The sequence below is a fragment of the Schistocerca cancellata genome, chromosome 2 (genome assembly GCF_023864275.1).
Source record: "Schistocerca cancellata isolate TAMUIC-IGC-003103 chromosome 2, iqSchCanc2.1, whole genome shotgun sequence".
Classification (NCBI taxonomy): Eukaryota; Metazoa; Arthropoda; class Insecta; order Orthoptera; family Acrididae; genus Schistocerca; species Schistocerca cancellata.
Window position 1 is genome coordinate 163,455,821 of NC_064627.1, and position 21,945 is coordinate 163,477,765.

At 38.6% G+C, this 21,945-nt stretch overlaps 1 protein-coding gene across 3 annotated transcripts in view; it reads left to right on the forward strand.

Annotated features, from left to right (window-relative positions):
- Positions 1–18,577: 18,577 nt before the first annotated feature.
- Positions 18,578–21,945, forward strand: part of LOC126161451 (serine/threonine-protein kinase mig-15) — a 327,531-nt gene continuing 324,163 nt past the window's right edge. For all 3 annotated transcript variants that reach the window (XM_049917269.1, XM_049917270.1, XM_049917271.1), the window contains exons 1-2: positions 18,578–18,867; positions 19,164–19,229. In XM_049917269.1, coding sequence (XP_049773226.1) covers positions 18,802–18,867; positions 19,164–19,229 — 132 coding nt within the window. In that variant the 5' untranslated portion in view covers positions 18,578–18,801. The remainder of the gene's footprint in view (positions 18,868–19,163; positions 19,230–21,945) is intronic.

A 21,945-nucleotide genomic window follows, 5' to 3' on the forward strand; every position in this document is an offset into this window, starting at 1 on the left:
CTGGTAATCGAACCCAGGCCCTTAGGATATACATCCTGTTGCGCTGACAAATTTTTTTATTTTTTTTTTTTTATTTTCTTTTTTTTAAATCTGATTCATTGCATTTGTGTGGGGCAGACATCCCAAGACATCCGTTCAAGTTCATCATGGATCTGTTCACTCCATTTTTTATTACAGAGGGCAGCGAACCCTCTGACCGAATAGGCTGAGGTACCGTGCCTGCTTCCATTCAGCTACTGGGGGTCGACAGAACCAATAATGATACTAAGGTATTTTCAAGTAACTGTGCTGCACTTGGAAAGCTGTTTCCTCTTCTCTTTCTGTTATTTTAGGGCCTGGTACTTTAAGGTCATGTACATGTCATATTAAACAATGGAAACTACAGAAAGGAATATCAACAATGTAGGAAAATATGGATTGCTGCTTACCATAAAGAAGGAACCTAAAGTTGCAGACAGACACAATTATAAGACACTCACATAAAGCTTTCGGTCACAGCCTTCATCTGTAAAAGAGAGACACACACCCAAGCAAGCACATCTCACGTACACTTTACTGCCAACTCCAGCATCTCACATACTGGCTTGAAATGCTGGAGTTGACAGTAATGTGTGCATGAAGTGTGTTTGCTTGAGGTGTGTTAATGGTGTGTGTCATTCTTTTACTGATGAAGGCTGTGGCCGAAAGCTTTATTTGATTGTGTTTTGATTGTGCCTGTCTGCAGCTTGAGGTGTCTTCTTTATGGTAAGTAGCAATCTGCCTTCTCCTACATTGTTAAATGTTGTATTACATGTTCCAATGACATGTCAAACTATAACTCAGAATTGTTCCTTTTTTCCTTATTTATACTATAGCAATCAATCTCCATGTTTACGGCTGGCACTATGTCTTCACTGGTCACATTAATTCTTATTATTTGTTTGAACTGTATGGACACCTAGGTTCCATACACTTCACATTTTCCATAAAATGTTTGCTTCCCTGTACCTCTGACCAGTACATACGAATAACCATTGGTCCTGACTCAATGAAGTCCAAATACTATCATTCAGCCTCACAAACTTCTTGATACAGTCTTCGGAAATTTCCCTTGTGGGTTGCAACATCCCCACTTCACATGTTTTGTGATCATATGTGGACACTAAAATGAACTTCTGTTCCTAGATTTTTGTGACAGTGATCTATCTCTTTACACAACTTTTGGTCATTACCCAGTTTTGCATAGTGCCTTTTGGATTTATCAAATAACAAAAAATAACCTTGACTGTCATCAACTTCAGAAGGTAGGTGTAATACTTTGTACAGAGTAAACAGTTCATTTTCTACCAATAGTACATTCACTACAAGACTTAGTATATGACCAGATATAAATGCATCAACATCAATTAAGCATAATAACTGGTACCTGCTCTGTTCTGAGAGAGCAGCTGGGAATTTCCTGTCTTTAATATCATCCTGAATTAAATGCAAATACTCAACTATTTGCATTGCACTAATTATATAAGGTTCCAGTATTTCTTTCTGAGCTTTTAGTATGGGAGAAATTAGCATTTCATGTTCCCTTTCTAACTCAGCATAAATCGATACCAACTGTATTAACTGTTCCTTAACTGGAGTGATCACAGCTAAGAGCTGTATCTTTTAATCAGAACTATTAGTGTATTCATTTGTGTATCTACAGAGCTTCTCCAAGTTTTTAACAATCATTTCCTCATTACGTGCAAGGCATGACTGAAACTTGTCAAAGCTGTTTTTACTACTGTTACTTGCTCTTTTGTCAAGTTAAGCAATTGTCGCTGTTCATTTTCAGTTTGATTAGAAATAGGATGTATCCTGTTCATCTAATGTCCCCAACAATATTTTACTAGCTTCATCCACAAAATTTAAGACACGTTGTTTCCTACATACCTCGTAACTAGTTAACTGTCAAATTAGACCTTGAAAATTCTGGATCTTTTTGACATGCCATTCTGAGGCATGCTCTACAGCAGTACACAGTTGATTGCTTATTCCCAAACTCGTTAACTTCTGTTAACAGATCCTACTGATAGATGTGCCAGTCTCTCTGTCTCATCAACTTTTCCCTAAAGTTCTGCCAGATTAATATACACACTGTAGATTTGCACCTTGCCAATACTGTCATAACGTAAGCCCAGTGATGAAGGAAACTTCTGTATGTTAAAATCTTGAAACACTGTTACATTACATCTCACCAGGTGCAACACTCCTGTTAGTCTCCTCATCTGAAATTCAAGGAAAAATTTCTAGGCCAGTAGAACTCATTTAACCTATTGACATGCACTATTAAACATTTGTTTCTCTTTAAACAAATAACCACATTAGGCCCTTTGTCCTTACTACAGTGTATGGGCAATGCCACCGCACATCTATCTTACAACTTCTGCCCCTTCTAATGCTTTCATCATTCAAGAAGACTTAATCACCTGTTTTAAGATCTTTTGGATTCTGGTTTCCATCATAGTAATCTTCATTCTTTTCCTTACTCTGTTTGTTATAATCTTGGGCACATTGGTGCACCTATCTCATTTTCTCTTTTAATTTTATTACATAATTACCATAATTACAAGTAACACCTACGGGATCTCTCTGAAATATACCCATTATGTTACATGCTCTACCAAAAAATAACTCATGTAGTGTATAATTCATGCTCTATGCAGTATGGTATTGTATATGAATACCATGAATGGAAGCCATTCTCCCAGTTTGATTGCATCCTATTGATACAAGGTCTTAAAAATTCTATTATATTTCAGTGAGGTCTTTCCAGTGCACCATTTGATTGGGGATGGTAACAAGAGGTCTGTACCCTATCAAACCTTAACCATCTGCATACTCTCTTTAGTGTGTCACTCAAAAAATTGCTACCATTTTTACTGAGTATTACTGAGGGTATTCCAAATTTCAGTATTATTCTTTCCACCAGGACACAAGCTACTGTATCTGCATCCTGCTTTTCTGTCGATTCTGCTGTGGTGAACTTCGTTAGAGCATTCTGGAATGTTAGTATATATGTATTATTTCTGTTGTTATCATCAGTGGATCAATAATATCAATATCACACCTATCAAACACTCCTTCTGGTGTTGGTGTTATAACCAACAGTACTTTTTTTGTTTTTGCTTTTACAACTAGTGAATTTTCTGATGCAGTCTTCAATATTCTTCTTCATACCAGACCATGCTCAATATTTCCTAATTCAATCATGCTTTCTTATGGTCCCTTGATGATCACCTATCAATGCATCCCACAAAATTTTTGCATTTTCTTCAGCAGTTATCTCCTGTTGTTCATCTCCTCAACTAATGGCACTTCCTCACTTTCATGTGCCCAAGTTTTGGTATCAGCTGACTGTACTTTCCTTATCCTCGGCAATGCATCTGCCACACAGTTCTTCTTGCCTTTTTTGTATACAATTTCATTATCATACACCCCTAATTTCAATCTGAACTTCATTAAGCATGATGACAGATCACTAATATTTTTGACCCACTGTGGTGGTTTATGATTTGTACAAATGGCAAACTTACAACCAAAAACACATGATCTGCGATGTTTAACTGCCCAAACTATGGCCAATAACTCTCTCTCAATTGTGCTATATTTTTGCTCTGCATTGTTCAAAGTACTGGACACATATGCAACTGACAGTCCCCTGGCTAAGAAGTGAGCCAATAGCATCCTGGCTCACATCAGTGATGATCATAATTTTTTTTTAAAAAATCTGGGTACCATAATACAGGAGAATGGAGTAGCTTCTGTTTTAGCACTTGGAATGCCTCATCTTGCGTGGCAGCCAATTCATATTTAACACCTTTAGTGGTTTTGCCACTTTACTAAAGTCACTTAGGAAGTGTCTATAGTACCCAACTAACCCAAGAGAACTTTCTAATTCTTTTGTTGTCCTGGGCTGTGGATATTCCACTGCTGCTTTTAGTTTGTTTGCTTGGTTCTGGTCTTAACCCATCTTTGGATAAGGTATGTCCCAGATATGCAACCTCCTTCCTTAAAAATTCACAGTTATCCACCTACAACTTGAAATTACATTGCCATAGACTCTCGATAGTCTCATTCATTCAGACAGTGTGTTCTTCCAACAATGGTGTAAAAATTACTATGTGATCTAAATAAAGAAATATCTTTCCACCCTATAAACCCATTAGAACCAAATTCATCAATTTTTTGAATATGAAAGATGCACAAGAGAATCCCATTGACATTTTTCTGTAATATAATGGACATATTGTGTACAGAAATCTGTCAGATCTTGGTCTTTTTCATCTAGTAACACCTGATAGGACCCCTTAGCCAAATCCAACATTGAAAAATATTTTGCCCTACCCAGCCTGTCCAAAATTTCATCTATATGTTGAAGTGGGGAGACTGTGTTGACATTTAGCTTTCTGTAATGAGCTACCACTCTGTGCTGCCACGAGCTGCGGATATTATATTCATAGGACACTTTTTTTTCATAAAGTGCACAATTTTACATTTCTGAACATTTAAAACAACTTGCCATTCTCTGCACCACTTTGATATCTTATCATGGTCTGGCTGAATATTTGTGCAGCTTCATTCAGACTATAGTTCATTGTAGACAACTGAATCATTCGCAAAAAGTCTGAGGTTATTATTAATATCGTCCATCAGATCATCAAGAGACAACATGAACAGCAAGAGGCCCAACACACTTCCCTAAGGTGACCGCAAAGTTACTTCAACATCTGTCAATGAATTTCCATCCAAGATAACATGCTGTGTCCTCCCTACTAAGGAATCCTCAATCTAGCCACAAATTTTGCCTGATACTTCATATGATCATACTTAATAGGTGGTGTTGAGAAGCAGGTGAAATTGTTAAAACTGAACAAAGCTCCAGGACCTGATGGAATCCCTATCAGAATCTGTACTGGATTTTTGGTAGAGTTAGCCCCTCTATTAAGTAGCATCTAACAAATATATCTAACAAATATCCTTCAAACAAAAATAAAACGAATGTCCAGTAGTTGGAAGAAAGCACAGGTCATACCCATTTACAAGATGTGTAGTTGAAGTGATCCACTAAATTACCACACAATATCCTTAACACTGATTTGTTGTAGAATCTTAAAACATATTCTGAGCACAAACATAATGAGGTATCTCATACAGAATGACCTCCTCCATGCCAATCAGCATGGACTCTGAAAGCAATGATGATGTGAAACTCAACTTGCACAGTACCACGTCTACATGTACATCTGTATGTACGTTAATGACAGTGTAGGAAAAGACAGATTGCTACTTACCACAAACAAGACATATAAAGTTGCAGAGGCACAATTAAAAGATCATCTGCAACTTGATGTGTCTTCTATATAGTAAGTAACAATCTGTCTTTTCCTACATTGTTGATATTCCTATTTGGAGTTTCCTCTGTATCTACATTTACATACACACTCCACAAACCTCATATGGTGCATGTTGGTGGATATTTCTCTTATCTTGTATTCATGTTCCTTATGAGAAATATACAAAATCCTCAATCCAGTCACAAATTTCACTTGATTCCCCATAACATCCTACCTTTCAAAATAAGTGTAGATGTTGTACTGAGTCAAATACTTTTCAGAAATCAAGAAATACTACATCTACCTGAGTATCTTGATCAAAAACTTTCAGTATGTAATGTGAGAAAAGAGTGATGCTGAGTAAAATGTTTTTTTGGAAATGAATAACTACTGCAGTTACCTGACTGCCTTGATCCATGGCTTTCAGGATGTCATGCAAGAAAAGTGCAAATTGGGTTTCACATGATCTATGTTTTTGAAATCCATGATGGCTGGCATGGAGGAGGTCATTTTCTTTGAGGTACTTTATTATATTTGAGCTCAGAATGTGTTCTAAGATTCTACAACAAATTGATACCAAGGATATTGTATGATATTTTTCTGGATCAATTCTGCTGCACTTCTTGTAGGTAGGTACAACCTGTGCTTTCTTCCAACCACTGGCACAGTTTTGCTGTTTGAGGGATCTATAATAAATATTAGTAACAGAGGACTAACTCAGCTGCAAATTGGGTATAAATCTGACAGGGATTTTACTGGTCCCTAGGACTTTGTTAAGTTTTAACAATTTCAGCTGTTTCTCTATCCCATTGACAGTAATATCTATGTCACTCATCTTTTGAGTGGTATGAGGATTAAATTGAGGCACTATTTCTTGGTTTGCCAAAGGAACATTTGAAAACAGAGTTAAGTATTTAGTTAAGTATTTCAGCTTTTGCTTTGCTACCCTCAGTTTCAGCGTCTGTCTCAGTTACTGGGAACTGGACATTAACTTTGGTACCACTAACAGCCTTTACTTATGACCAGAATTTCTTTTGCTTTTGTGAAACACCTTTTGACAATCATTTGCTATGGTAGTCACTGAAGGCTTCTTGCATTGCTCTCTTGACTACCAAACACATTTAATTCAGAACCTCTCTGTCTATAGTCCTATGCTTTGTTTTACAGCTATTATACAGTAGTCTCTATTTACTTAGTGGTTTCTTTACAGTGACTGTATACCATGGCAGATATCTCCCACCATGAACTGTTCTTCAGGGTACATACCTATCCAGTACATGACCAACTATTCTTTTAAATGTTAATCACATTTCCTCTGCATGCTCCTGCCCTGAGCTAAAAGTTTCAAATTCCTCATTGAGATATGACACTACTGCTTCTTTGTCTAGTTTGCCGAACATATAAATCACTCTGTTTGTTTTTGTTGTCCTTTGTACTTCAGTGTACATTGTTGCCATAACTGCCTCCTGGCCACTGATACCAGTTTCAGTATGGGCATTCTCAGAGAGGTCACATCTGCTTGTTGCCATTAGATGTGACGTATTTCCACCATGAGTGGGTTCCCAAACTAGTACTTCGGTTGAGATATCATCATAACCAGAGGAATTATTACTTTTTAGTGACTGATTTTTGTTATCTCTCAAACAAAAGAGTTGGCAGAACTGTTATCTGTTGGTGGAGTAGGCATTACGTGTCTAAGTAATTTTATTGGATCTGCTTTTGATGGAAATTTTTTGTCTCCATGTTTCCATTTACTACTGGAAATAATTTACTGAATTTAGTAACCATTGATTTTAATTTTGTATCATTTGGGAGTTCAATATCCTTTATCTTGCTGAGTTTATTCATTTCATGCTTAATAAAGCTCCAAATTTGTGTTGCATTTTTCTTGAAATTTTGAATTTTTTTGTGCTTAGTATATAAGGTTTGCCTTTTTGATGACACACTGAAAAATTTTGTAATACTATTAATAGTGCATTTTTAATTCTTGATTACAGTTAATTCTCTGCATTAAGATTCTTTTCCTCTATCTATATCCGAATCCCGCTCCAGCTACTGCCGGGTCTGGGTGCTGACGAGTCCTCTCCATTTGGCTCGGTCCTCCCACCACTTTTATTCCTCGACTTGCTGCCAGGTCACACCTCTCCTTTCAACAGATATTCTCACTCCCATTTTCCACCGTGTTCTTGGGCGCCCTCTAGGTCGTTTCCCATCCATCTTTAGTTCTTCCATAATTTTGGGGAGTCTCTGCCCATGCATCCTCTTAAAAAAAAAAAAAAAAAAATCTTTTCCTAACACGGAATATTTGATTTCAGATATTAACCACCCTTTGTCTGGACTTTTACTGTAAATGACTCTGACCAATTTTAAAGGAAGGCTAAAATAGCAGTGTTCCTAAAAGATTTCTAGAAAAAAATTAAACTTCCCACCCACCATGTGCCATTGGCAAACCTTCTACCACATTCCATTCTGCAAATTCTGTCAGCACTATTAATGATACACAACTGGAATCAGTCATTGTGTATGTAACAATTTGTAGTGAAATGTAATGGTGAAAAACAGATGGCTCCTGATGGCTGTACTGAGCCCAGAAGATCTGTTACATTTCAGTGATATGTCACTCTGATGTTGTTCATGAGCTTTTACCTTGACTGTTTTCTTATAGTCACCTTCTCATAGTTTCTTGATGTTGTGGATCTGCTGTGCAGTGCCACCAGTCCTATCCTTGTGCCTCTGTTTTCATTTACAGAGGGTTGAGGTCTGTAAGAGAGCTCTATGCACTTATGTAACATTCATATACATTGGGTGACAGATCTCATATTTTACTAGAACATTTTTGAAAAGAATCTCATAACACCACAGAAGATAGTGACATAACTCTTCTGCTTTGTTCAGCTGTTTCCAGGCATTGACATTGTAGGCAGCACTTCTTTCTCTCTGCTTTCCAAAACATTGACAAGATGCAACATCAAAGCTTAAATGACCCATTCACAGCAGATGGAGATGCTTGACTGCCATCACTTGTGAATCACAAAATTGTGCTTGGCAAACAAAATTGTTATGGTACTAATTGTTTCCTTCTTGCAGGGATGGAGGCTTATTTTCATAACAGAAAGCAGAGGGTCTCAGTGAAAATGGCGTCACATACTTCAAAATAACCTCACAATGTGGAAATATAACCTATGAGGTCCCACAAGGGTCATTCTATTGTTAATTAACATCTTCCAGTGGTTTTAAAGATTGGTGCAGAACTTGAAATATTTGATGATGACACAAGTGTATTAATCAAGAGCCAAATTCAGTCTTGGAAGAGACACCACAGATAATAATTGAACAGGTCTACAAGTGCTTCACAGCTAATGGATTAAGTCTTAATGCTACAAAGACTCATATTATATGATTTAAAAAAAGCAATAACAAACTGTTAGCACCAGAAGTAGGCAGTAGTGGATTTACATTAAATGAAATGCATTCCTTGGGGTCCAGTTCAATAACACATGGAAATGGCGTCAACAAGTAGATAAGCTAATCAAGGAGCTCAGTTCATTGTGTATAACACTTAAAAGGATTTCTCACTGTGGTGACCTAAGGACAACAGTGTTACCTGTACTTAATTTTCATATTTTCTCTCCCTATTGTCCTGTGGAATTATCTTCTGGAGCTGGCCACAGAAAGTAAATGAAATGTTCATTGAGCAAAAGTGGACAGTAAGAATAATGTGTAAAACAGACAACCATACATCTTGCAGAAGCCTTTAGTAGTATCTAGGAATTCCTACACACCCTTTCCAATACATTTTATGTTTTTTTTTTATTGCAGGCAAAAATAATCTCTTTCAGATCACAATCACAATACAAAGCACAAGCCTAATTTTCATTTAGACTTTACTCCTAATCTATGTTAGGGTAGAGCGATGTACTCTAATAGAAATGTATTCATGTAGCCCCCATTGAACACAAACCAAGAACTACAGTTCTAAAAGAAATTGGAAACATACCTCATTACCCACTCTTTCCACAAATTACCTAAATATCTAAAGACTGAAAAGTTCTGTTAGCTACATGGTATGAAGCAATATTCACTGTAAAGCTGCACAACAAGTTATTAGGTTAGAGAGAGTGAATAGGGCACAGTATTTACAGATATTGGCAAATAATTTCTTAGAAAAAAACATAACCAGTATGGGAACGGGATACTGCCACACCAGCAATAGCTGATAAACAGCAGATGTTCACTAAAATTGAAGAGACAACAGATTTGTTTCTAATTCACTTTGGGAACGGGATACTGCCACACCAGTAATAGCTGATAAACAGCAGCTGTTCACTAAAATTGAAGAGACAACAGATTTGTTTCTAATTCACTTGATTAAATTTTGCTGGCATAAGCATAAAAATTTTTAATCAGTGAAATGATAGTTTGTTGCTAATACAGTATAGAAAAGTTTGTGTGATTGTCTTGTTTTTTGTTGATGCATACATAGAGCTATGGTTCATAGTGATAGTGAATGATAGATGACACAGTGGTATGGAGTCCACAACACATTTTATTTATTAGAAAATTGCCACATATAAAAATGCATGACATATAACATTTGAAGCACAGAGCAAACTCAACTACTCCCATTAACCAACACAGATAAGACTGCGATGTGAGTTGTTTTCTCTGGTCAGCAATGTTAACATTCTCACAGAGCCCCTTACCTGCCCCCTCCCCTTGGTACTGTGGAGCACAATGTGGAGGTAACAATCCGGATGGTCTGGTGCAGGGTGTAGAGATGACAGTCACGGAATGGGAGGGTGCATGGATGGTGTGGCATGCACAGTTTGAGCACGAAATGGCAAGGGGAGGGGGGGAAGATGTATCTTCTGACATGAGTGCACTGGGTGGGTCTGTGAGGAGTTTGCTGTCGGGAGGGGGCGGGCAAGTAGGAGAGATGGTCAGGCAGCCATCATTAGTGAAATGTGCATGCAGAGCAGTGGGGTTATCAGGTAAGATGAGAACTTCCCAGAAATGGTGTACCAGTGGCTCAGGTGAGACCGTGCAGTCATCATGGACCCTGTAACTTACAGCTCCATGTTTGTAACTGTGAGGCTAAAATTCTCTGGGCAGAAGCAGCAGATGTTGAGTAGTGTCTGGAAAGCAAGTTGTACTATTGCATTCATTGAGAAGGGAACAGATGTTTTGGAGGTGGATTCTGGTGGGTATCAAGTTGCCCACTAGATGTTGGTGAAACTGTGGTACGCTGCTGGAACGTCTTGTTCAGTCCATTAGCATTATTCTCCAGGCAGCACAAGCACTGCAGTATGATGTTGTTGAGGGTGTTATTATATCCAGTAGGTGGGTGCCTTGAATATTATCTACAGTTCAGCATGAGTGATGTGGGGTGCAGAACACTTTAGCAAAGTGCACATGGCCCTTGGCTTTCTTGTGCAGAAGAGCCAAAACATCGGTGGAACCAGCAGTGCTGTGTGGTGCTTGGTGGGAGACTGGTGTTCACTGTGCAAAAAGTTGTTATATCATCCAGCAATTGCTGTAGGGAAGTGTTGCCCTTCATGAGGTGGTGGTTGGTCCATATCTCATCATTTCAGTGTCTTTCAGACAGAGGCATGATGTCATTGCTAAATTCCTTGGCAGGGATGGGACATCGGCTCCTTCGGTGATGGTCAGGAGAAGTCATGATACATTGGACAGCTGGAATGGCATGGTGATGAGGGTGACATGACTGGAGAATTTGTGTGAATTTGGGTTCTTGTCATCACAAGGCAAGTAGAGATTGCAGCAGGGCAAGATGGCTGCCATTGTTGACAATGTCAGTTACACATTGTTGATTGTACAAAATGTTGTTGTTGTTGTGGTCTTCAGTCCTGAGACTGGTTTGATGCAGCTCTCCATGCTACTCTATCCTGTGCAAGCTTCTTCATCTCCCAGTACCTAATGCAACCTACATCCTTCTGAATCTGCTTAGTGTATTCATCTCTTGGTCTCCCCCGATGATTTTTACCCTCCACGCTGCCCTCCAGTACTAAATTGGTGATCCCTTGATGCCTCAGAACATGTCCTATCAACTGATCCCTTCTTCTGGTCAAGTTGTGCCACAAACGCCTCTTCTCCCCAATCCTATTCAATACTTCCTCATTAGTTATGTGATCTACCCATCTAATCTTCAGCATTCTTCTGTAGCACCACATTTTGAAAGCTTCTATTCTCTTCTTGTCCAAACTATTTACCGTCCAGGTTTCACTTCCATACATGGCTACACTCCATACAAATACTTTCAGAAATGACTTCCTGACACTTAAATCTGTACTCAATGTTAACAAATTTTTCTTCTTCAGAAACGCTTTCCTTGCCATTGCCAGTCTACATTTTATATCCTCTCTACTTCGACCATCATCAGTTATTTTGCTCCCCAAATAGCAAAACTCCTTTACTACTTTAAGTGTCTCATTTCCTAATCTAATACCCTCAACATCACCCGACTTAATTCGACTACATTCCATTATCCTCGTTTTGCTTTTGTTGATGTTCATCTTATATCCTCCCTTCAAGACACCATCCATTCCGTTCAACTGCTCTTCCAAGTCCTTTGCTATCTCTGACCTCAAAGTTTTTATTTCTTCCCCATGGATTTCAATACCTACTCCGAATTTTTCTTTTGTTTCCTTTACTGCCTGCTCAATATACAGATTGAATAACATCGGGGAGAGGTTACAACCCTGTCTTACTCCCTTCCCAACCACTGCTTCCCTTTCATGTCCCTCGACTCTTATAACTGCCATCTGGTTTCTGTACAAATTGTAAATAGCCTTTCGCTCCCTGTATTTTACCCCTGCCAGCTTTAGAATTTGAAAGAGAGTATTCCAGTCAACATTGTCAAAAGCTTTCTCTAAGTCTACAAATGCTAGAAACATAGGTTTGCCTTTCCTTAATCTTTCTTCTAAGATAAGTCGTAAGGTCAGTATTGCCTCACGTGTTCCAGTATTTCTACGGAATCCAAACTGATCTTCCCCGAGGTCGGCTTCTACTAGTTTTTCCATTTGTCTGTAAAGAATTTGTGTTAATATTTTGCAGCTGTGGCTTATTAAACTGATTGTTCGGTAATTTTCACATCTGTCAACACCTGCTTTCTTTGGGATTGGAATGAATATATTCTTCTTGAAGTCTGAGGGTATTTCGCCTGTTTCATACATCTTGCTCACCAGATGGTAGAGTTTTGTCAGGACTGGCTCTCCCAAGGCCGTCAGTAGCTCCAATGGAATGTTGTCTACTCCGGGGGCCTTGTTTCGACTCAGGTCTTTCAGTGCTCTGTCAAACTCTTCACGCAGTATCGTGTCTCCCATTTCATCTTCATCTATATCCTCTTCCATTTCCATAATATTGTCCTCAAGTACATCGCCCTTGTACAGACCCTCTAAATACTCCTTCCACCTTTCTGCTTTCCCTTCTTTGCTTAGAACTGGGTTTCCATCTGAGCTCTTGATGTTCATACAAGTGGCTCTCTTTTCTCCAAAGGTCTCTTTAATTTTCCTGTAGGCAGTATCTATCTTATCCCTAGTGAGATAAGCCTCTACATCCTTACATTTATCCTCTAGCCATCCCTGCTTAGCCATTTTGCACTCCCTGTCTATCTCATTTTTGAGACGTTTGTATTCCTTTTTGCCTGCTTCATTTACTGCATTTTTATATTTTCTCCTTTCATCAATTAAATTCAATATTTCTTCTGTTACCCAAGGATTTCTACTAGCCCTCGTCTTTTTACCTAGTTGATCCTCTGCTGCCTTCATTACTTCATCCCTCAGAGCTACCCATTCTTCTTCTACTGTATTTCTTTCCCCCATTCCTGTCAATTGTTCCCTTATGCTCTCCCTGTTCAACAGGTTGAAAGGCATAACTGTGAAAATTTTTACTGTTTGGATGCAGAACGGTCAAAACAGTAGTGTCGATAAGAGCACACTGTTTAACTAGTTGGATAGGAGTGTTTGACCACCACTGTAATGACACTTTGTGCCTGAATTTAAGTCCCTTGGAGAGTGCTAAATGCACTGTTGTGGAGCACCAAACATGCACTGGATGATTGGTACACCATGCAGATGTGTCACTGTTTCAAATTCAAACACATTTTGATGCATTGCACACAATTGTTCTATAAAGGATGCAGGAAAATCACATAAATGCATAGTGATGGAGAGCAATAATGGGTGCATGGTCATTGTGTGGTAACAGGCTCGGTTGTAAAGCAAGAAAATACAGCGTAACACAGTAGTCAGCAGTCACCAATGTAGGGTTCTGGTATTTGGTGATAGTGAGTGATAGACATCACAATGGTATGGAGTACACAACACACATTATTTTATAGAAACTCACTACACACAAGAATACACAACATAACACACTTGAGTCACAGAGCAAACACAACTGCTCCTGACAACTGTCATTTTCTCTTTCCCACACATACCTAGACTCGTTCCACATCCCTGGAGGTTCTCCTTCTTTATGGCAGCTGCAGAACATAATGAAAGTACCAGATGCATATTCGTGAGTTGAGGACCCAAGTATCGTGCTCTCAAACTGGTGATAAAAGTAAGATCAGCATCAGTGGATGTGGGGACCTTGTATTGTGTATATTGCTCTTTATCATTATATCTGATGTGAAGTCCCCAACCATCTTATTCTGTGCTTTATAAAATCTGTCACCAAACATATTTCTGCACTGTCAGAAACAGTTCCTGGACTGCTTACAACTATAGTGATGATGCAAAGTGGTTATTCTGCTGTAAGCAGGAGACATAAGAAATTATTTCCTTTTGATGGATGGCAAATTTCATCTGCATAAGGAAAGATGTGCTACAAAGCATCTCTCAAATGATGGGATCAGTGGACCATCCGGGATCCAATGCTATTGAAAAACCTGGTAACCAAATATCTTGTAGCTTTTTCTGAGACCTTTGGTTTCTTACACTGACATTCCAATATGTTTGCTACCTAATGGTATTATTGATTAATAATAATAGTAAATTGCCATACTGCCAGGATAGTGGTGTGCTGACAACATTCCCCTCCACGTCCACATCCAGTGACACCTGTGGGCTAAGGATGACACGATGGTGGGTTGGTACCATTGGGCCATCATGGCCTGATTGGGCAGAATTTAGTTTTTTTTAGGAACAGTAAATTCAGGATAATTTGTGAAATTTGCAACCACACTGTTAGAGGTAAAAATAATTTCTGCATAAACCATGTGTCCCTGTACAAGGTATATAGCGAAATTTAACAGATTGCCATCACACATCATGCAGGATATTGGGAAGCCCCAGACATTCAAAACTAAAGTAAAATTCCAATTTATTACCCACTCCTTCTACAATTTGTTAAATTATTCAGACTGTATCATTTGTATTTATGTCTTGGTTTTTCTTGTAGTTTTATTGTATTTTGTGTGTAGTGCTATACATTAAATAAATAAATATTTGGACTTTTGGATGTAAATTCCAGCTAATACAAATATTTGGAGTAAACAGGTCTTTAGATTTTCCAGAATATAGATCACTGATAATGTTCTGCATTTATCCAAATACACTCACTCTCTCTCCCTCTCTCACACACACACACATACAGTTTTTGTGAGTATAATTTACAGAAGCAGCCAGCAGTGATGACAGTTACTGACAGTTAATGTATAATCTTACCTGTAAATATGACTGAAGGCACTACTTCATGTCAGGATTTATGGAATATGATGTGGGAATGAATGAAAGAATAACTGAATGAGCGCAGCTAAGCTAATATCTGAAGCTTGCCTTTCTTGAGTTGTGGTAGAATCAACTCATCAGTATCTTACCAATTCCATGACACAAAGATCCAAAACAGTGTCACCTGTATAAGGTGACAAGATATTTGTTTCTGAGCTATTTGCCTTGTCAAGACATTGTTCTCTCAAGTTTTGAGTCATACAAGCAAAACCTCTTTAACTGCTCAGATTACCCAATGAAGAAAAAGTAATGTTTATTAAACAGAATCATACACAATAGACTTTTCACAATTTTTGAAGGGAAACTGCAATGAGATAATGAGACGAAAGAGTTCAAAGCAGGAACTCCTACACAGAAGTAAAGCAGACCATAATTTGTATAAATCCTTTGTCAAGTCAGAGTACAAATTAACACACACACACACACACACACACACACACACAGAGAGAGAGAGAGAGAGAGAGAGAGAGAGAGAGAGAGAGAGGAAAACACACACATACTTGTTCCCCATATACTGACAACTGGGCACATTATGCTGGGACTGCATTTCGGCAGGTAAGCTGGGGTGGTATGGGGGTTGTGTCAGGTGTAGTGAGTCAAGGGAGAGAGGGGTGGGAGGCAGGAAGAGGGATTTGGAGTGGGTAGCAAGTGACTTGGAGGGAAACTGCAGGTTTGCTGGCAAGGAGTAAATGATGGGGGAGTGACAGGTGTACAGGCTGTTCATGTGACATATGGGATCCAGAGCCAGTGAGCTGTGGTGCACAATGAAGGTGATGTGGATTGGGAGGGGGTGACACGACAAACTGTTGGGTGGCGGGTCTGGGGACAGTGGGTTAATGGACATTAAGGTTAGCCACCCACCAGATTGAATGGCCACCACCGAACTGTGGCCAAGAACAAATTTGACCATCCACTGACATAACATGTAGCTGAGCAGAACATTTTTAATTTCTGTGGCTGCTTTACACCCCAGTCTGTCTGGATCCTTCAGTCCATCATCATCTTTTCTGAATTAAGCAGATGGGAGCTATCCTTGGAACGCATCCTTCACTGCTGTAACTCTCCAAACCTTAATCTCCAATAACCCACTGTCCCCACACCCTCCATCCAACAGTTTCCTATACCTCTCTCCTGTCACCCCCTCCAAATCCACATCATCTCCATTGTACACTGCTCCTCATTGGCTCTGGCTCCTGTGCATCATATGGCTAGCCTGCGCACCTGTCGCTCCTCGATCATTTATTCCTAGCCAGGAAACCTGATGCTTCCCTCTGAGTCACTTGCTATCCACCCCAAATCTCTCTTTCTGCCTCCCACCCCTCTCTCCCTTGACTCACTACACATGTCAAAATCCCGACTCCACCCTAGTCCACCTGCCAAAATGCAATCCCGGCACTGTGTGTCCAGCTGACAGCATGTAGGTCACGTGTGTGTGTGTGTGTGTGTGTGTGTGAGAGAGAGAGAGAGAGAGAGAGAGAGAGAGAGAGAGAGAGAGAGAGAGAGATTGTAGTCTAGCTCAGCAAAGGATTTATTCCAAAAGCTAGCAAGTTTTGTGTAAATTCTGTCCCAACATTTCTAGTACATAATTCCTAGATAGATTTATTCTTACAGCATGATGGTTCTTGTTCAATTTTAAAATAAATGGTTCTAAATTCAAAGCTCTGGTTATAGGTTATATATTGAGTCCGTAGCTCGTGGTCTTGCGATAGCATTCTCGCTTCCCGCGCAAGGGGTCCCGGGTTTGATTCCCAGTGGTGTCAGTGGTTTACCCTGCCTAGAGATGACTGGGTGTTGTTGTGTCGTCTTCATCATCATCATTCATCCCCATTATGGTCGGAGGAAGGCAATGGCAAACACCTCCGCTAGGACCTTGCCTAGTCAGTGGTGCGGATCTCCTGCATTGTCCCCTATGCTCCTCAGAGAATGGGACCTCATCATACTGGTAAAGAAGATAGTGTAACAATAGTTGAGGATGCAGACAGTAGTCTGAATTGCAGTTTCACTTATGAAATTCTAGATGACATGAGGTACATTACTGACAAAGCTCTTCAGATTAGTGAACATTTTATTGGTCACTGAACAGTATTTAGATGTGAAAGATTTAAATACAGATTTTGGTTTTCCATAGTTTCCAGAAATTACTCTGGTCAGTTGCCATGAAAGTTGTTACTACAAGGTCACATTTGACTACTTGTTCCATCTCCCATCTTTGTCATCCAACTACTTGTCCTGTCCTTATCAAACTAAGGATATAAATATGTTAATGCCTGTATATACAAATTATGTGTGTTTGTTCTTAAACTTAAATGTCATCACCTGTCCAAGAACATTGCAAAGTGATTCAAGGACGAATAAAATGACAGCAACAACTACTGCTAGTAGTGAATGCACCAAACATTTTGCAAGAATATCCTGTGATTCACTACATAGGTATGAGCTTGTCTCCGTTTAACTTTTTAGAGCACTGGTCCAACAGTATATTGGGTAACAGTTCTCATGTTATCGTAAATTTATTAAAAGGGATCTTTTATTATTTACGCTTAGTAATAACGTAATGACAGAATTTGACATTGTGTTGTAGAAGAAAACAGAGATATTTTTATAATATTATGAACAAAGCACTGTATAGGTCACAATTTAAGACTGCAAATAAAAAAAGTAATTCAGGCTGCGTTTTGTCCACAAAAATAACAATTTCATTGATAGAGACAAATAACTGCATATTAATCTAAATGAAAATTGTATGTTTCACTTCCTCCTTGAAGGTCTGTTCTTGTAGAACAGTTGTGAAATGTAGTGTAGGTATATTTTTGATTATATATGAAGTAAAATTATATTTCCATAAAAAAAGTAAATATGTACAAGCCATGTGGATATGATGAGGTAAATAATAGAAGACAAATTCTCAAAACACTTCTTTGCACTGGGCTTTCAGAAAGGTCTGTTTCAGAGAAACCATTTCTCCACCATAATTAATTTTCTGTAAGAGTTTCATGGGCGTTTTGCTGTGACTTCCTTGCAGAGGAAACACAATTTTTACAAAATAATGATTGAAAGTGTAAGCTACTGTATCCCGGTCTCATATTGAAACAGTTTCTGTATGAAATTACATAATTACATGGCCACATTGGTGCAGTGTATTATGACCTTGCTGCGCAAAGCCAAGGGAAAACTTGAGGAGTTGTATGAATAAGAAAACTTGCACATTGGCTTTGCATTGTGTACCAGCCTCGAATAAATAAAAGCATTTATTCTCGGAAGAAAATATTATTTTCAGAGTAGTAGTGCTAATTCTGTTTTGTCTAACTGTAAAATATGTTGGTTTGAATTGCTATTTCAAGCGTTTAATTTAAAGTTGCCACCAAAATAACAATGGAAAACGATATACTGTATCGATATTACAAAATCGACGAGCGCACCAGTATATCGAGAATGACCATGCGTACTTGTGTCATTTAGGTGACGTCATGGACGGAGCGTTGTGGTGAGGTGTGGAAGAAATGGAAGATGGCAAGATAGTGATTATCAGATGTTTTGTGAAAACATGACGCATTTTTGGCATAGGTAGCGGAAGTGTGTAGGGTTTCTCGGAAGCCTTTAACTTTCCGATACTGGGTCAATCAGTTGTGAAGAGAGATTGCTCGTTTTTCCCGTAGCATTGCTCTTTTGAGTGTTTTGTATTCATAGAATATTTCAAGATGGCGCACAACCTGGCACCTAGTGTAAACTGCTCATTAGATGACATTGATTTGAATGCTTTAAAGGTGAGTTTGTAAACAGTAAATTTGTTTTTAGTGCACGTGGTGTTATCTGTATCACAAATGCATCTGTAAATGTAAGGGGACAGTGTACTTGACTCACAAAGTGGACAGCAAGTTTCGTGTGTACAGAATTTTTTTCGTTTTTCCGGACAATTCTGACGTATATTGAGTTACTTGTTTTATATCCTTACGAAGACATACTCGGGGAAAGCTTCTGCTGTGGTTCTAAAGATAAAATAGGTTGATCACGCCTTAAAGTGGTGTACGCATCCATAGCTGAAGTACTTGTTTTGTTCCAGGATCCTGCTGGTATCTTTGAGCTAATTGAAGTTGTTGGCCATGGGACTTACGGACAGGTGTACAAGGTAACCATATGACATATTTCAATTTTCACTAACACAGCTTCGTTTAATCGTGAATGACAAGCAGCGTGAAAAACACATGGCGTCATACAAGGTGTGTCTCAGGGGAGGTTGTGCGGACCCGTTTGCTTTATTAGTTGCCGCTATACATTTGGTGTCCGTGTAATGTGCGTGCGTTAGCCTATTACAATTGACAAAATATCGGCAGCGAAGAAACTAAAATGTTAAAAGTAAATAAAAGTCATCTATGAACTTGGGGGGGAATGTCTGAATTATTACTATAAGTCCTTTTGAAAATATCTGTTTTCAGACAGCAAGGGGAGCATAGGCATATACAGAGGCCGACATAGAATTCGAACATAAACATTTATTATTTCCATCATTTCTATAGTTATGCAAAGAAAGTAAACAAAAATACAACTGATGCAAAAACAAATTGAGTTTTCTGCTGAATATATACACTCATGCATAACATCTGAAACATATTTCCACTATCAAAAAGAACGAAAATAGTTTGTTTACATCTGGACAAAGCATTCGAACAAAGAACAGGTAGTATTTAGTTATCGTCCCTTTGCTATGAATTACTTCTTTTGGGCATTGGCTGTACATGTTTTTAAGAAGTTCTTTCGTATGTTTCTTGCTTCTGATGTGATGTTTCGTAACACGATCTAGGAGTTCATTCAAGATATTCTGTACAGGATTTAACTCTTAGTGATTGGGGATAGTGTCTTCAAGGTGTGGGGTGTGTTATGCACAAATCGAAGCCTCACAACTTCATCAGTGCTCTTTGTGATTCACCTGATTGACAAGCGGTTTCCTCCTAGGATCATGAGTGTTTTATCTGACACTATTTAAAAGCCGTTCAATTGTTCTTGTGTTAACCATGGTGCCAAAATATTGTTCAAGCTTCCTCTAATCTTAGATGCCATCACCCATGGATTCTCTTTCACCATTTTTGTTATTTGCCTCTGTCCCTAATAGTAAGTGTAGAAGGATCAACACATCTTGGCTTACTGACAACACTATTTGTCTGTTTGAAGAATGGAGAAAGCTGTAGTTTTGCTTCAGCTGACTGCACTGGCAATTTCAGAGAGGAATTTGTGGTGTTTATACAGATTAATTACAAGATATTTCTCATCCATTTTTTCTTCCTTACCTTTGCCCAGTTTCACTTGTGAACACTTAAAAGAGTACACCATAGCTGTGAGCGACTGTTCTGCAGCACAGTATGAGTGCAGTGGCTGTGTGTTGGGAGCATAAAGCATGTATCCAATCATGCGTGTCTGCTTGTTTGGGTCCTATAATTGTCCTATAATTGGGACTGCAGGATAGATATAGTAGACCTATAGATTGTTTGATAATTACTTGAATTTTGATGACACACAATGGTAATGTTTATATGTTTAAAAATAAATATTACATTGTTTATAATACACACAATGTAAAGTATTATATTATTCAAATACTTACTGCCTGAGCAGACTTCCATAGTACTTAAATTGCAAGAAAGAGGAATTTGAATTTTTGTTTCAATCATGACAACAATTTTATAAACTGATGAAAATTTTATGGTGCAAGTTAACTATTTTCTTTTGTCTTCCAGAAATTGGTATTGTGACTGTTAACTACTGTTTTGTTTAATAATGTCATCTTTATGGCATCAGATCGTAATGAAATGACATGCAGAAGAAATGTTACTAGGAAGGGTTATCTTTCTGTGCATGTTTTTGAAAAACCAATGACAGGGATGAGTTTTTACTTTACATGGTGTGGCTGGAATATTTTTTAAAACAAAAGTTTTTAGACTGCCACATAAATGACAACACACAGGTGGGAGGGTATGTATTGTTTTGTGTGGAAATAGTGCACAAAATTTCCAAGTAAACTTATGAAATGCTTTTATGGGGCAAGAAGAATATTCAATATAAGGGTCATCAGCTGTGACCATTGGCATAACATTAAGAGCTCCTATAAGGTCACATTTTTGTGTGTGTGTTCCCAGTCCTGTTGGCTTCACTAACTCACAAGCAAGGTATGATCTTTGAACCTTACAAATGTGAAAGCAAAAAGTATGGGTCTAGTGACAAATTGATCTTTAGCATAGACCGAGGTCTGGGTTTGGAAGAAAGGTGACAGTTTGGTTGTGAGATGGCAAAGCCAACTAATGTGAAGCAGAAAATACCTCGTTATCGTGAAAAACTAATGTGTAGTGTAGCCTGACTAATATCACATGCTATTCACCATGTCCTTTCACCATTTGTTGCATGTTTCTTATGTCACTGATCAAATCCGATGACTCATATTGAATGTTCTCCATTATCTGCCTTTGCTTAGGAGTCAGTCTTTGCCTGATGTTCATGCTCATGCCCATTGTAATAAATATTTTAAACTTGATTATGATGATTAGTTATCAACCTTGTGTCTTAGTGAATTTGCTAAAATAGCACCCCTTCTCAGTGATGGACTAGAGTGTGTTACTGGACCTTTCCCCAGAAATCGTGGTTGTGGTGACAGACTTATCTGTAGTGTAGCCTCAGGTCTGCGACTGGATTCATGATCTCCTGTCAGAAAGGCCACAGTTTGTTGTAATAGACGGAAAGTCATCGAGTAAAACAGAAGTAATATCTGGCGTTCCCCAAGGAAGTGTTATAGGCCTTCTGTTGTCCCTGATCTATATTAACGACATAGGAGACAATCTGAGTAGCCGTCTTGGATT